The sequence below is a fragment of the Silurus aristotelis genome (assembly GCF_946808225.1).
Source record: "Silurus aristotelis genome assembly, chromosome: 2".
NCBI lineage: Eukaryota > Metazoa > Chordata > Actinopteri > Siluriformes > Siluridae > Silurus > Silurus aristotelis.
In genome coordinates, this window is record NC_139575.1 from 20,968,414 (window position 1) to 20,986,488 (window position 18,075).

Here is an 18,075-nt window from a genome sequence, read left to right on the forward strand (position 1 = left end):
TGCTGAAACATCTTAGCAATTAGCTAGCCAATGAGTTGTGTTCCTGTCACCGTTATTGCTTGAATATTTGTGATGTTACTCTTTTTTTAAGCTTGTGGAAAAAAAAGCCCTATGCACTTTATTTACAAATAGAGCTTCAGCAGTTCAACCAGTAAACAAATGGTCTGTGGTGTCTGAACAACAATTTATACTTTAAAATGTACAAAACTAATAGTTGTCACTAAACATAAAACCTTTTACATTAAATAATAATATTCTCTTTTGTCAGAATCAGCAAACACACTCAAGCCCTCAGGTCATACAATTCAGTGAAGCCCTCACCCATGAAATAATAAGGGAGGGGCTGGGTTAAAATAAATTTTTTTTCAGCATAGGTGTGCATCGCATAAGTACATTACTAGCTGCACTTCATCGTTTTGTCCACCAGATGGCACTGCGTTGAAAAAACAGGCGGGGAGGAACGCTTCATTACTCCAGAAGGCTTCATTTATGCCTCGGGTATGGAATGATGTCATTATTATCAGAGGCGTAGGAGGCGGAGCTAAAAATTCCTAACGGCTGAATAGCTTCCTCAGCCAATAGGAAACGATCACCAAGGGAGGAGGAGGGGGGGTGTTGTTCATAATGTGGGCGGGGCTAGTGTTTGTCAGCTTCGTTTCTTAGCAATAGAAGAGAGATCAGAGATCTTCAGTATTCCTCTGCGGTCAAACTCGGACACAGAGAGGAGGAATAATCCTGCAGAGAACAGCACGAACCAAGAAATAAGGTACTGCTTTCATTCTTACTTTCATGAGTTTGAGGAACCAGATAAAAAAGATTTAAGGAACTTGTGGATAATGTTTGGGAATAAGTTTTATTTGCGGTGACGGTGTGTGTGTGTGTGTGTGTGTGTGTGTGTGTGTGTGTGTGTGTGTGTGTGTGTGTGTGTGTGTGTGTGTGTGTGAGAGAGATAGAGAGAAAGTGCCCTGTGGTTATCTGAAAGCTTGGCGCTTCCTCTGTTCATATTTATTCCCTCTGTAAATAAGATGTGCTATGTTCTGTTCACCTGACCTGAAAACCACCTGTTCATTGTAGCAGTCAATTAAAGAGCGTTATAATGAGGTTAAATGTAATGTAAAAGAGCCGCTCGGAAAAACAACCTGAGCTTCCAGCTTGGAGCGACTGTTAGGGAGTTGCACGTTACCGCCTCGTCCCTGTGCAGTAAACACGGATCTGCAGCTCGGTCCTTGTTTAGGAAATCGATTCAACGATCAACAAAGCAGTTTGCCTTCGCTTGCGGCTGTAGTGTTTAGAAAAAAAAAAGATTTGAGTTGATGTCCTACTGATAGAAAGCACAGTGAAGGAGAGGAGTTGTTTGTGTGAAACGCGGTCTAACCTGTCGCAGTCACAGGGCGTTGTTTGGACTGGCTTTAACAACTAACTTACCCCGAGTCACACAAGTCGTGGAGAAGACGAGGGCTCTTTCTGTGAGAGGAAAACGAAACGAAGATTTGGCGATAGTGGTGTTTTATGAATTGGTGTGAAACAAGGGTGGTTAGTGAAAAGACTGCATTCATCGCTTTTCGATAGAAGAGGCTAGGCCACGGGTTCACACACAAACCATGAGGAAGAGCAAGAACCTGGTCAACTTCTTCCAAAACTAGTGACCTAACAAAGCTGCAAGCTGATAAAAGCACTCCTAAATTACTATTGACTGGACATTGTTTGGTGTGTTTTAGCAACACATAGCTTCAGGACACTTTTCTGTGGATTTATAATTATGTAACACTCACTTGGAGCTATTTCCAGACAAGGAATTGTAGAATACAGCTCTACTCGTGAACACTGGACATGTCTTAGGAACCTGTTGAGTTGAGATAAAAATGGCAAGGGAAATAAGTTCAGAACATCCACAGAAGATTCATTGAGCAATGTTTTGTTTTTTTTTCCTTTCAGTGTTGTTTGCTTGTGCCAGACAGGAGTGTACAAAGTCTGCCTACTGGGCCAAATTCGGCCTTCGGCTTCTCTCTCCGAGTGTATGAAAGATGGCCTGACGCCTATGACTATAGTTTCAGTGTCTGTGCTAATACTGTTAATGCAAAAAAAAAATTTTTCCTCCTAACGACATCTGGAAATGAATGTACAGAATATTTAAACATGACCAACAAGTGCAGAACTAACAGCGAGAAAGTTTGAGATGGAAACTAAGCTTGGAAAAACTTTTGGGAAATCTTAAGAGTGCTTTTTATTTATTTTATTTTTTTTTAGTCTTAAAGTGGATTGAAATTTAGATTAGAGTAAATGAAATCAAGACTAGAAAGTTAGATTAAACCCATAGCTTGGAAATGGTGGAAATATCGTTGCGTTTCAACTCCAGTATGCTGTGGTAGACGTGACTGATGAGGGTTTTTGTTGACCAGGTCTGCCCTGTTAGATTGTTTGAACAGTTAATAGCTCTGAATGTCAACTCTTGAGCCCTGGTTTATGACTGAACACTGCATATGTTGTTTAGAAGGGATAAACAGACAAGACTGGAAAAAAAAACCCCAACCCAGAGTGATTGTACATGCATTTGGCATTGCCAGTACGAGAGTTTGGAACATCCTAGAAAGAAAAATGTGCCACTGATGTAGTAACCCATGTTGACCAAGAAAAAAATAACCACATTTGGTGATGAAAAACACGAACACTAACCTCTACAGGACATATCAAAATGTACAATTTGAAGACTGCTTTGGGCGTAGTAATGTAGAGCCCAATCCACCCTTCAGAAGTAAGAATCTGAAGGCTGCTTGGAATTTCAAAAGAAATACAGAGATAAGCCACACAAGTTCTCAGACCAAGATTAACTTCTACCAAAACAGGGAGTAAGAAAGGATTTGCTCATGATCAAAAAATCAAGTAAAAGCATATTGGCCATGCATAGTGCATCTGCCATGGTTTGGGCTTGCATATATGCTCCAGAGAAAAATGCAGCATGCAAACAATGACCCAAAATACACTGAGAACACAACTGTGTTAATCACCAGACCATAACGCAATTAAGCTTGCATTTCACCTTTTGAATAAAAGGAGACTAAAGGGAGAAGCCGCTCAAAACAAACTGCAAAAAGCACTACACGCCTGGATAAGCAGCACAAAAGAAAAAGCACAGCATTTGAAATCAAATAATAACTGTTCACTTTGTTTCGTTCCAATCGTTTGCACATCTAAAAACCTCTAAACTGTCGAACGCATCGAGATGTAAATATTAGCATGTTAAAAATAAAATTTGGAAGGGTGAGAAAAGACGAGTCCTTGGGTATTTTAATTAGGTGTAATCAGGTTCCAATTTTGGAAACCTCTGGCTTATGTACCACAGTGGGTTGTTCAATGGAATTTTTTACATATACTTTGGATTTACCATCATGCACTATCCTGAAGTAGAAATGAAAATCTCAGCTGCTCTTGTCAATTGATACATTTTATTTTTATTCATTTTGTTTCAAAGGGCCATTAAACAGATCATTAACTGAGCTATGTGTCATTAAATCCTTTTGAGCTCTTTGTAGGGGTTATGTAGCTAAATGCTACACAGTACCTAGTAAAGAAACATTAATTAGCAGACATCCTAAATAATGTGTCTGAATTTGCCTCTCCAAAGTTTCATAGGTTAAAGCAGAGCCTACCAAATCTTCCCATTTTAGATTTTTGGTGGAATTGTTAGTTATTTCTCTTTTTCTCCTATAAAATTAATAATCACTGTCTACTTAGTGCAAATCCCAAATGATTTCCTTATTATTATTTTATATTGTTTATTATAATTTTACTTTTTTTTTAAATGTAAATTAGAAATAGTTTTTTTTTTTTTAGGTGCTGTTTATCAGTATAATTTTTTTTTTTTTTTTTACCCTCTGTCATATATTGAAGCAGGAAGACTTTGTTGGGAGAATTCAGGACCAGGATTGGTAACCAGGCTGAGATAAATAGATAGTGGGTCAGTCTGGACAAAAACAATAGAACAGTTGTAACTATACTCATCCACAGTAAGCAAATTCTAGTGATTTCTCAAGTTCTGGTTATTGTAGCCATTGTAAAGCATGTAAAGTCATTTCTAGCAGTTATAGCTAAACAATTATTTCTGCTACTGCTTACTTGAAAAGCAGAAGTTTGTTTCTTTAAATGAATTTAGTCTTCAAACATACATTACTATGATAGTAATACGTTTCTAGTTTAGGTTTTTCATTTCATAAACTAGAATTATACACAACTTATACATGACTGTGAGCAGAAATGGAGCAAATAATTCGAGTTTGTAATTCGAGTGTGTGCAGTGTGACAGTCATTGTTAAGTGGTGCAAGGGAATGTTCAAAGTTCAGAACTGCTTTATGTAATGATGATTACTGTTTCTGTGAAATTGCTGTATTGTATTGTTGTGGGGAAACGTCGGTGCAGAAACAAATGCACATTTATACTTGCAAAGCAATTTGCCGATAAATGCGCCTGTTCAATTAGGATTTGTCTAAAAGCTTTGTGCAACCTACACACACTGATTGCAGATCCAGTTTGCTTAGCTTTTTCCCAGTTGCAATAATAGCGTTCATTTATTCGCAGGTTTCCAGTAAACATTAGGGAATCTTGATAAATTCATTCAGCAGTCAGTCTAGTTTGCTGGAGCAATATCTTTGTTTTCCAATGTGGGTAACCTACAGATTTGTAGTTCTTAAAAACATTTTATACCCAAGTGCACTCTTACTTGCAGTGGATGATCTCACCTAGGTACTGTTGACTTGTACACCATAGATAGTGAACTGCTACCGTAATCATGAAAACACTGCTATGCTAATTTCAGGACTTTTCTTCACCAAATTCTCCACTGGTACATCCATTCAACAATTAGTAGTTTTGTTTTCAATCTCGACTGGAATGATTTATATTCCAACACTCTGTCAACCGGAAGATGACAAGTTTTACTGGAGCCTCATGAGGTTTCAGGGTTTTTATTTCCGTGCCACTCTCATTTATGTCTTGCTCCACCCTGTTTTCTGTAAAAGCTGCTTTGGGGGTTGTTAGTTGTTTAATTAGCTATAGATATTAAATCAAGCTGGACTATAAATAAATCAGTACTTACACGAACCATTTAAGAGTGCAAACTTTTGAAATTGTATTGATATTTTGAAACACAACAGGTCCTATAGCAACACCACACTTAAACACTTAAAAGAAAACCTGCATGGCCGCCACTATCTTTGGGAATTCATGATATTGATTGTTGTTAAACATTGGGTTGGAAATTAATACAAAAATACTATTCCTATTAGTCTCATGTGTTGACTAGTGTTCTTTTGGGGAAAAAACAAACCTTGTGTTCTCCCTTCAAACCAGAATAACTGGCTACTTCTGAACCTCTTACAGGTTTGTTAAAGAGAAGTGAAATATTTGAGTTGACTCAAATGAAAATCCGCTGCAAGTGTGTGATCAGTGTGGACTTATTTCAGATACATGGTAATTTGACGTGTTTAGGAAAACGGTGTGCGTGCGTGCGTGCGCCAAAAGCAATCATTTGATAAACCACCTGCAGAATTTCCTTACATCTTTAGTGTTGTGTGAAACAAGTATCAGACTTGGTAGTAATTGTTTACAGAAACAACATTGCAGCTTGTACATATTGACTATTGCAAGTATATGTTTTCACAACTGATAGAAGAGTGCTAGCTTGAGCCACATGTAGGGTGTGTTTGAGCAAAACAACACTGAAGTCTTGGGCATTCTCATTGCTCAAGTATGCATCTTCACCAAGTTGTTTTAATACAATACATACAGGCCAATCAGTGGTTCAGCTTTACCCTTGGCTAGTGTTTTGATGTGATGCACTCCGATACTCTGTCTTGGTTTTAAAGCTTCTGTTTTATGAACCATCTTGATAGCCCTGAGTTTTATCACTTAGCCCTCAAGTGTGAGGAACAGCCACTTCACCAGGTCTCTCAAAGTCCTGATGTGTGTGCAACATTTGCTGTATGAGGAAATGCACCTTATGGAACTCATTGATTTTAAACTGAATCCAATTTACATCTGAGGGAGTACAATCTGTGCAGAGAGAAGCAATAATGCAAACCTGAGCCTCTCCTGTCTGTTTATTGCCAGTGCAGAGTGGAAGGTTTTCATTACTTGCTCTCTTCCTGCTGGATGGAAAAACCTGCATTTGTGGGTTGATGAAGCTCCCTCTCATGAAGCTTTCCCTTCCACTCTCTGCACAGTACAATAAGGGACCAGTGATGCTTCTTTTGTGTGTACGTGTCCAAAACTTGGGTAGGAAAGGAGCGGATTACTGTATATGAGGCATGTTTCATGCTCGTTTATTGTGGATATCCGCCTTTTTCCCCACGCACGTTAGTAGTTATGTAAAGTCCATTAATAAACCAAAATGTAATGTGTAGAAAGTGAAGAAATGTACGCTTCAGCTGGAGCAATGCAGAATTAATTTGTGGCAGCACGTTCTACAGTACAGTTTATAAAAGAAGTGATTTTGCATTATAGTTACAATGTTTTGGCTTAATGTCTACCAATATGAAACAGTAGGTTGATTATCTATTTTAGAACCTTCATCTGGACTCTTAACAAAGAAAGGAAAATTAACTACTTCATTGCTATTCCAAACATGTAAATTGTTGTTCTTGCCCTTCTAGGTATGGCAGCCATACGGAAAAAGCTGGTGATCGTGGGAGACGGAGCATGTGGAAAGACCTGTCTACTAATAGTCTTCAGTAAGGATCAGTTCCCTGAAGTCTACGTGCCCACTGTGTTCGAGAACTACATTGCTGACATTGAGGTGGATGGCAAACAGGTTGGTGTGGATTAGTTAAATGTGTGTGTGTGTGTGGGGGGGGGGGGGGGTTTACTGATGAATTAAGCCTACTGAATGAAGGCTACAAAATCTCTTACAAAAATACACTTCTGGACACTTGGCAGCGAATTACAAGCCACACCCACAGGTTTCTCTGCCCTGATTTCCTGTAGTTCATGCACATTTTAATTTTGACTAAAGGTCAGGTCAGGATTGTTAACAAAGACCTGTGAAGACATGATACAAATATATATATTATACAGTGAGGAAAATAGGTATTTGAACACCCTGCTATTTTACAAGTTCTCCCACTTAAAAATCATGGAGGGGTCCAAAATTGTCATCGTAGGTGCATGTCCTCTGTGAGAGACATAATCTAAAAAAAAAAGTAAAATCCAGAAATCACAATGTATGATTTTTTTTTTTTAAACTATTTATTTGTATGATACAGCTGCAAATAAGTATTTGAACACCTGAGAAAGTCAATGTTAATATTTGGTACAGTAGCCTTTGTTTGCAATTACAGAGGTCAAACGTTTCCTGTAGTTTTTCACCAAGTTTGCACACACTGCAGGAGGGATTTTGGCCCACTCCTCCACACAGATCTTCTCTAGATCAGTCAGGTTTCTGGCCTGTCGCTGAGAAACACGGAGTTTAAGCTCCCTCCAAAGATTCTCTATTGGGTTTAGGTCTGGAGACTGGCTAGGCCACGCCAGAACCTTGATATGCTTCTTACAGAGCCACTCCTTGGTTATCCTGGCTGTGTGCTTCGGGTCATTGTCATGTTGGAAGACCCAGCCTCGACCCATCTTCAATGCTCTAACTGAGGGAAGGAAGTTGTTCCCCAAAATCTCGCAATACATGGACCCGGTCATCCTCTCCTTAATACAGTGCAGTCGCCCTGTCCCATGTGCAGAAAAAAGTTTTATTTTGGTCTCATCTGACCACATGACTTTCTCCCATGACTCCTCTGGATCATCCAAATTGTCATTGGCAAACTTAAGACGTGCCTGGACATGTGCTGGTTTAAGCAGGGGAACCTTCCGTGCCATGCATGATTTCAAACCATGACGTCTTAGTGTATTACCAACAGTAACCTTGGAAACGGTGGTCCCAGCTCTTTTCAGGTCACTGACCAGCTCCTCCCGTGTAGTTCTGGGCTGATTTCTCACCTTCCTTAGGATCATTGAGACCCCACGAGGTGAGATCTTGCATGGAGCCCCAGTCCGAGGGAGATTGACAGTCATGTTTAGCTTCTTCCATTTTCTAATGATTGCTCCAACAGTGGACCTTTTTTCACCAAGCTGCTTGGCAATTTCCCTGTAGCACTTTCCAGCCTTGTGGAGGTGTACAATTTTGTCTCTAGTGTCTTTGGACAGCTCTTTGGTCTTGGCCATGTTAGTAGTTGGATTCTTACTGATTGTATGGGGTGGACAGGTGTCTTTATGCAGCTAACGACCTCAAACAGGTGCATCTAATTTAGGATAATAAATGTAGTGGAGGTGGACATTTTAAAGGCGGACTATCAGGTCTTTGAGGGGCAGAATTCTAGCTGATAGACAGGTGTTCAAATACTTATTTGCAGCTGTATCATACAAATAAATAGTTTAAAAATCATATATTGTGATTTCTGGATTTTTTTTTTTAGATTATGTCTCTCACAGTGGACATGCACCTACGATGACAATTTCAGACCCCTCCATGATTTCTAAGTGGGAGAACTTGCAAAATAGCAGGGTGTTCAAATACTTATTTTCCTTATTGTGTGTGTGTGTGTGTGTATATATATATGAATATATATGAATGAAATAACATTTTTATTTTATTTTATATTTTTTTTCGAATTTAAAAGCGTTTTTTTGGTTCCAACAGTTTGCTGATCAGGTAGCTGACTATTTTAAGGTCTGTCTCAATAGTAAAAAAAAAAAAAAAAAAAACAACCAAAGACTTCCAACTCACTGTAAAGTATAATTGATAAAATAAACTCACTTCATAGACCACAAAAACCATGGCGCATCGATGCCCAGTATGTTCCCCTTACTGGAAATGAAATTAGATTTTTGGAAGCCTCCCAGTTCGAATAAAATGGCAGACAAACACTTGTTTAATCATTCCATATAAGGTTTGTTTGAGAAGTTACGATTAACGTAGTCCGTTAGCTGGCCTACATTCATACTTGAATTACTATGACAAAAAGTCTGGATTAGATTTACAAAAGAATGATCTACATTTTAAATATTTCATATGAATGAGGAAATGTAAAATGAGCAAAGTCAATGGAAAAGTGAGTGATCACTGCCCCAGTTTGTAGTGAGCCAGGGTCCTTACCAGCACCTGAATTCATTCCCAGCAGACAAAGCATTGGTCAGTGGTAAGTCATTAGTTATGTTCCAACATTAATGGACACTAATGCTAGACTTGCACTGGCTAGCTCTAAGGCCAAGAACGGCCATAACAGGAAATGGCTGTACTTGCTTGTTTCCTGGCATGATTTGGGAACATGGCTGTCTGGATATTCCCCCTCCCAGTGGCCCTTATGGTTTGATAAACAGGTCAATTCATTTCCTGTGTGTGCGTGTGAGAAAGCAGGGGTGGGCGGTGCTGTTTCTGCTGTATAGGATTTTGGCAGACCTTTAAGTAAAGTGGTATATTCTGGAGTATTATTTTGCCTCTTTCTTTCCCTGTGTGAGGCTAAGCTCCACAGAATTTACCCTGCTTAAGAGCATGCTTGCATAAGATTTAGAACCTTTCCTAACCCCAGCAAACTCTGAGTTCAGCCCAAATCCCTCTGGCCAAAAGCAAGCAGTCTCTACTCATCCTTCATTCTCTGGCTTTAAAAATAGCTCAGTTGTTCTGTCTACCCTTTTTAAAGCTTGATGGTGAAGCTTGAGAACATAGATACCTCGACTGTATTTCTCCTGTGTTTCAATAACTAGCTTACAACCTCAGCCTGCATACACAATCTCTTCAGAAAAGCTCATTCATGGGCTGTGAATATTTTTTTTCTTGTCCATATCAAGGAGATTAGGATACGGATGGTTGAAGTTGCCTCTTTGTCATTCCTAGCAGTTTCCTCCTAAAGGATGACTCAGCTTTTCACAGTGTGTCATGGCTCCACCTAAGATTTTTGTCACAAGGAAGCAGTTTGATTAGGAAAAAGTATTCATTCTTGAAAACCCTGTTTTCCTTAGACTGTGTGTTGCCTTTAATTATGTGCTGTTTCTCTTGGGTAAAAATCTCAAAAAACATGGGCCTTTCAACATATAGTTTTGGCATGCAAATACAGAGGCTAAAAACACCATTACAAACAATTAAGACTACAAAAGGTTTGTCTGAAACAGTTGGAAATTGGATTAATAACCACACTGTACCTTCACACAGGAGACTGTTGTATAGGGGGAAAAAAGATCTCTTTGTTGCTAATTGCTTAAGTCAACTGTTCAACTCCAGTCATTTTCATAACGCTTTGGGAATAACTGCAAAATTCAGTCTTGTAGATGAAATATCACTTGTGACTCGCCTTCCAGCTGGACGACATCGAGCACACGCCTCTGCCAGGAAGTCGGGACTTGTCCATAGATAGAGCCAGAGGTGCAACTATCTATGGTTTAGCAATACAGGGAAAAACATTTCTATATATTTCTTTTATATATTGAAAATGGTTTTCTTATACTATGCTCGTCTGTATTTTAATTCAATTAAAATGCTGCATCCCGAAATTATATAATACTAAAGCACAATATTTTGCACTTTGAAATAGATCATCTTTTAAAATCACATGTGATTGTTATGCGTTTCATGGTTTTGTGCAGCAGTTATGAAGCGTGAAGATGCCTTTCTGTTCATCATTCTTAGTAAAGGTGTCACTATCTGATGGGGTGTTATGAGCACCAAGTAAACAGAAAAGGCTGGTTTGCAGTGATGGGTGAGAGGAAGGAGAGACATGAGCTCAGCTTATCAGCATCTACATCTGAATATTTTGGATTAGCAACTAGTTTCATATTTACAGTGTCTTAAGCTATTGACTTGTATAGCAAACTTTCTTGTGTTTCAAGTTTTTTTTTTTTTTTTTTTGCCCTCTAGTGGACACCCACACACACAGACGCATAAATTGGACCTAAATGTTTAATAGTAAACTTGGTGTTGTGTGTGTATGTGTAAATTGTAATGTAGAAGTAATTGTGCAAAAGATTTTGTCCGAGCAAGCCAGACACACATTCATTTTCGATAAATATATATTTCTAGTTAGCTGCTTTCACTTGGCTCTATTCATAATAGAAATGTCACACCGTTCCCAAGTCTTACAAATTATTTCAGTCTTTATCAGAAATGGCAGACTATGTTGTCACTGTTAAAACTTCTCCTGATAAAAATGAAAGGAATCCAGATAGCCCGAGGCAAATGCAGGCTTCACACTTTAATGTTGTTGGACTTCACTGTGATTTCCTTTTTTCTGACTGACAGGTGGAGCTGGCCCTGTGGGACACTGCGGGTCAGGAGGACTACGACCGCTTGAGACCACTTTCCTACCCAGACACAGATGTCATTCTTATGTGCTTCTCCATCGACAGTCCTGACAGTTTAGGTACTTTTTTTTTTACTTTTCTTAAAAAAGATTTTGACGCACAAATTACCAAAAGTGCTTTTAGGATTTCCCCCTGTTTGTCTTCTGTTCATTCAGCTGACAGCTCACAATCATGTGCGGGCTTTTCATGGCATTTCCGGCTGTGTGCTGATGCTGTAATAGATTTATGGCGAACAGATAAACATCTTAATTTAATAAGTGCTCTCATGCATCTTCTAAATTCACATTTTCAGGCCTCTTATCAGAGCTAAGACACATCATTGTCGTATATTCTAGACTGTGTGAATAGCAGGAAGTCTAAACTCTGACTAGCCTTAGTGAGTCACCAGAGCCCAACTGACTTTTCTGAAAACAAGTCATATGTATCACTTTATCAGATCGGTTGCAGGTAAACGTGGTTTTACTCTCCAACATTTCCCCAAGTATTGGAATACGTAAACCTTATTGTTATTGTTCTGTCTGTTTATACAATTAATACATCACATTACGTTACATTACCTTTCCCTGGAAGCTTCTAGAACAATAGTCTCTTATTTGGTTACTTCATATTAAGATGTCATGGCACGTAACAATATTCTAAATAAAAACAGATCTCTTATCTTATCTTTTATTATGAAATAGTTGTGCATTAACCCAGCCATTAGGGTTGCACAAGCCAGTGTACTCTTAGTGCCGGTCCCAAGCCCGGATAAATGGGGAGGGTTGCGTTAGGAAGGGCATCCAGCGTAAAATGTGCTGAACACAAATCAGAAATTCATACATGATCGGTCGAGGCCCGGGTTACCAACGACCGCCACAGGTTTCGTTACCCAACAGGGTGCCGGTGGAAATTGGGCTACTGTTGGCCGAAGGAGGAGAAGGAGAGGAGGAAGACGTCTACAGATACGGCAAGAAAGAAGTGGAGGAGAGTGGAGGTTTGGGTGGACACTTTAAATGTTGGTACTATGACTGGTAAATTGAGAGAATTAGCTGATATGATGGAGAGGAGAAAGCTAGATATGTTGTATGTTCAGGAGACCAAGTGGAAAAGGGAGTAAGGGCAGGAACACTGGAGGTGGGTTTAAACTGTTCTATCATGGTGTGGATAGAAAGAGAGAGACGAGAGTTTCTGATGAATGTAAAGCTGGAAGCTGAAGGGATGATAATAAATGTCATCAGTGCTTATGCTCCACAAGTGGGTTGTGAGATGGAGGAGAAAAACAAATTCTGGAGTGATTTAGATGCAGAGTGTACCTAGGAATGAAAGACTGGTGATTGGAGCAGACTTCAATAGCCATGTTGTTGAAGGGAACAGAGGTGATGGTTACGTATGGCTTTAAGGAGAGGAGCATAGGGTGACGTATAAGAGCGGAGAAAGGTGCACACAGGTGCACTATGTTCTATGTAGGAGATGCAACCTGAAGGAGTTTGTAGACTGTAAGGTGTTGGAAGGGGACAGTGTAGCTACACAGCATGGGATGGTGGTCTGTAGGATGGTTTTGGAAGTGAAGAAGAAGAGGAGAAGAGTGAGGACTAAAAGAAGAATAAAATGGAGACTAAAGGAGGAAGACTGTAGTGTTGAGATTCAGGGAAGAGGTCAGACAGGGGCTCAGTGGTGGTGAAGAGGTGCTGGATGATTAGGCTACTGCAGAAGTAATAAGGGAGACAGCTAGAAAGGTACTTGGAGTGACATCTGGAAAGAGAAGGGAAGAAAAGAGATGTGGTGGTAAAATGAAGAAGTGCAGGAAAGCATAAGAAGGAAGAGGTTGGTGAAACTAAATTGGGAGAGAGAAGAAAAGTAGGCAGGATTACAGAGGGATGCGGCAGCAGGTGAAGAGGAAGGTGGCGAAAGCCAAGGAAAAGGCATATGAGGAGCTGTATAAGAAGTTGGACACTAAGAAAGGAGAAAAGTAAAATAAGAAAGCCAGGCTGAGAGAAGAAGTAACCATCTTGAGAATGTTGATGGAGAAGTATAGAGAAGTTCAGAAAGAGTTGCATTGTGTGTTTGTGGATTTAGATAAAGCGTACAACAGAGTGCCGAGAGGGGAATTGTGGTATTGTATTAGGAAGTATGTGAGGGTGGTGCAGGACATGTATGAGGACAGTGTGACAGCAGTGAAGTGTGCAGTAGCAACGACAGGCTGGTTCAAGGTGGACTGCACCAAGAATCGGCTCTGAGCCCTTTCCTGTTTGCAGTGGTGATGGACAGGTTGACGGATGAGGTCAGACAAGAGTCTTCATGGACTATGATGATTGTGGATGATCTTGTAATTTGTAGCGAGAGTTGGGAGCAGGTTGAGAAGAGCCTGGAGAGGTGGTGGTTCGTGCTGGAGTGAAGGGGAATGAAAGTCAGTAGGAGTAAGACAGAGTACATGTGTGTGAATGAGAGGGAGGGCAGTGGAGTGGTGCAGTTACAGGGAGAAGAGGTGGAGAAGGTGGAGGGGTTCAGGTACCTGGGGTCAACAGTGCATAGTAATGGAGAGTGTGTTAGAGAAGTGAAGAAAAGAGTGCAGGCAGGGTGGAGTGGGTGGAGAAGAGTGGCAGGAGTAATTAGTAATGGAAGGGTATCTGCAAAAATGAAAGGGAAAGTTTTTAGGACTGTGGTGAGACCTTATGTATGGTTGTATGGTTTAGAGACAGTGGCATTAAGTAAAAGACAAGTAGCAGAGCTAAAGATGTTGAGGTTTTCGTTGGGAGTGACGACGATGGACAGGGTTAGAAATGAGTTTATTAGAGGGGACAGCGCATGTAGGATGTTTTGGGGACAAAGTGAGAAAGGCGTTCGAGATGGTTTGGACATGTGCAGAGAAGGGACATGGGGTATATCGGTAGGAGAATGCTGAGGAAGAGACAGATGTAGAGGACTGGGGGTGTGGAGACGAATGATCCGCTGTGGCGACCCCTAATGGGAGAAGTGGATAGAAAAAGATAGTTGTGAATTTAATAGAACATTTTCATCCTGTATTTAAAAGTATTCAATGCTTTACATGACCAGCATGTTTTCCACCCATATGTGGTTCTTTTCTAAATTGTTACCACAAAGTTTGAGGCGCACAATCGTATTTGATGTCCTCGGATGCTGGAGCAGTACATTTTTCCTCCACTTGAACTAGGAAACCCAAACCTATTCCACCATTACAATGTGCACAAAGGAACTCTATGACAATATGGTTTACATGGGTCAGAGTGGACGATTTGGGTGGCCTGCTGTAGAGCTCTGACCTCAGTCCTACTAAACACCTTAGGGGTGAATTGACTGCACCTCAGGCCTCCTCACCCTACATCAGTACATGACTTTACTACACCGTTGTGGCAGAATGAGCAACGATCTCCTCGACTATACTACAGAATCTGTTGGAAAACCTGAACATGAGAGTGGAGGTTGTAAGAACAACAAATGGGGGGAGGGGGAAAAAAAACAATCTTCCTATGGAACAAGATTACTAGTCTGAAATGTGTACAGATGTCTAAGAGTTGTAATAATCATATAATTGGGTTATAGTAGATACATTGTATTATATTCCAAATATTTTCACTTGCTTAAATGAAATATTTGCAGTTATAATCGTGATCTATTGCTTAACTATATGACCTGTTATTGTGACATGAGCAACTTTTAATAGCAGTAGAAATTAATATATATTATTAATTGACAACTGAACTGAAGGTATCAATTAGTGAGGCTGAATTATTGTCATCATGCTCAATGTGTGTGTGTGTGTGTGTCATTTCTTTAGAGAATATTCCAGAGAAGTGGACGCCAGAGGTGAAACACTTCTGCCCCAACGTTCCCATAATTTTGGTGGGGAATAAGAAGGACCTGCGCAACGACGAGCACACTCGGAGAGAGCTGGCTAAGATGAAACAGGTAGCTTCCTGCTTGTGGTCCACAGCTTTGTTTAAAGCAGTCGCATTAAAAAAGCACTTGGGTGATGATCTTGCACTTTGTGAGCTAATAAACATCATCTTTCAAGCACATAGTGCACTAGAAGTACTTCCTCTCCGCCTGCCAAGCCATGAAGTCTGTCGCTGATGCAGAAAGTGTTCTGAATAATGTACTTCTTTCATGGGAGAGTTTAATGTGGCCTCCCTGCTGTAGCCCTAGACCTTAATTAAGGCTAAATTACTGTGGACTACAGAAAGTTGTGGAATTTTTTTGTTTGTGTCTGTTTTGTTTGTCTGTTTTTTCCTTACCATCTCTTCTAGTTCACAGCTCCTTCCAGCAATGTCCAGGGTGTTACTCGACTTGTGATTTGTGCTTTTTTTTTTTTTTTTTTTTTTTTTTTTTTTTTGACAAAAGATCTAGAGGTTAAACAATAAAGCCAATTTCCATAGTCTTTGCTCATATTTACTGAGTGTCACAATATTACTGAAGGGCACTGTGTATCTTACAAGAATCTTGAAAGATTCTCAAAATATATATTATAATTCTTGTAAGTTTATATAGCTGCATTTTAACACTATAGATTAAACTGAATTTTGGTTAGGTGATGTTTAAGCTAATACTAAGCTCCGACCAAAACAAGAAGCTTCGTCCATTAACGTTGTATGTATCTCAGGCCACAACATTTTCTAAATCATTAAATCCTCAGAACATATAATTTATAAAGACTGAAGTTTGTGGACACTTGACCATACATATGTGCTTTCCATCACATTTCATATTTAGTCCCCATTTATGTAGTTATAAAAATCTCCACACTTTTCTGAGATGATGATCTACAAGATTTTAGTGTACTTGTGGAGATTTGTGCTCATTCAGGCACAAGGGTCTAAGTTAAGTCAGGGTATGTGCTCAGGTCATTGTCATGATGGAGCAGGTTTGGGTGCCTCCAACTTTGTGGTAACATTTTGGGGAAGAACCACATATGACTGGAAATAGGTCACAGATAGTGTGCATACATTTCTCCCAATTCACGACTGTATCGGTTCTGCTGTGATTGCAGGAGCCTGTTAAACCCGAGGAAGGCCGCGACATGGCCAACCGCATCAGTGCCTTCGGTTACCTGGAGTGCTCGGCCAAGACCAAGGAGGGTGTGAGGGAAGTGTTTGAAATGGCCACAAGGGCGGCGCTGCAAGTCCGGAAGAGGAAAAAGAGGGGCGGGTGCTTGATCCTGTGAGAGATATGTGGCGTATCGCAGAAGCATCGGCCAATGTCTAGAAATACATGGCATTCAACCGCCCACGAAAGAACGTCGGATTTGTAATCAAACAGCATCTCTGTACTGTAATGTACCGTACCATATATATATAATCACATTTATGCATCAAAAGGACTCAGAGTGACAGTTATAATGGCTGGCACAAAATGTGCCTGTTATCTGATTTATTTGCCTGTAACAAGTTGTTACAAAGTGAGATTTGCACCTGGGTAAGGTATAACAATGCTGTATTATTTCACACCATGTGTACATGTTAAGACACTGCCCTGACTATAGCTGTTATTTCTAGATGTGGCATCTGAACTTATTTGCGCAAATTTAGAATTAGTAATTAACGAAGCATCGGGTCTTATGCTTCGTGACAGTTTTTTATTTTTTTTTTGTGAATTTAAAAATCAATTTTACAGTGTCTTCAAGCTTCTGAGAAATGTTAATTGACTTTTTTTTGCTAATGGGTATGTTTGCCAACTACAAATTGAAATACTGTTCAGTGGTTGGTGCTATTATAGTATGTGACATTGGTATATCACAGTCAGAGAGACAGGCAGGTACATGTGCACAAATTCACATCACGGTGCCGCTAATTATATCTACACTGGATATATAAAGACTGATTTCTACCATAGATGCTGCTCTGATCTGTGTTTCAGTAACGAGATTATATTCTATTGTGCTGGACTCAGATCAGTATGCAAATAGGCAGTGTGTAACAAGTCAAACAAACAGGAAAACTGAAAGGCTAACATACGTGTGTGTGTGTGTGTGTATGTATATATATAAAATACACACACATCACACATTGACCATTCATAACATCAGTATAACAGCCAAACGTATGCGTTCTATGAATGGTTTTTCTGTTTTGTTTCAAAAGTGCGCTTTCTATTAACCTCTGTGCCTTCAGTTGCTTTTTGAGTTGGCCATTTTCACCGCAGGTAAAGCACTGAATGTATTATTGGAATCGGTATTATTATTAGAAGTGGTGTCCTAACATGTAGTATTTGCATGCCAGTCACATTGGTTTTGGTCTGTACCGTCATCTTGGCTTGTAAGGTTGATGTGTGAAATACAGCTTTTACTAAGATCTCGTATCTATAGTTTACATTGCTACCCCCTTTCAGGTGATGATTAATAATAAAAAAAAAAAAATCTAACTTCCACTTCTCTTATTGCTTAAAATTGAACTCATTGCTGTTTGTTTTCCTACACTTTTACTTCAGTAACCTCGATGAACTGTACAGTGAATATTCAAAGTAACATCTTTATTAACAAAATAATAGGAGATGGCTCTTCATTTGTAGCATCTTAATCTAGTTGGCTAAAGAATTGAAATGTACAAAAGAAGTATACAGATATATGTGCTAGTGTTCAGAATTCTGGACTTGCCAGAGATGTAAGATGGGACGATGTAGTGGTCAGTAGTTAAAGGGCACCATGCAAGTAATATAGCACAAAATAAAGGAGCACAAAATCTACACTTAATGTGTGTGTGTGTGTGTGTGTTTCTTTGTTTAGTCTTATAGTCTGCATGTGACAACAGCTGGCA

General features: G+C 39.7%; 1 protein-coding gene across 1 annotated transcript; it reads left to right on the forward strand.

Moving 5' to 3' along the window:
* Positions 1–629: 629 nt before the first annotated feature.
* On the forward strand, positions 630–18,004 carry rhoca (ras homolog family member Ca). The gene is made up of 5 exons (XM_083528664.1): positions 630–766; positions 6,646–6,803; positions 11,268–11,388; positions 15,105–15,235; positions 16,314–18,004. Exons 2-5 carry the CDS (start codon positions 6,648–6,650, stop codon positions 16,485–16,487), a joined length of 582 nt encoding a protein of 193 aa, XP_083384790.1. The 5' UTR covers positions 630–766; positions 6,646–6,647; the 3' UTR covers positions 16,488–18,004.
* Positions 18,005–18,075: the final 71 nt, after the last annotated feature.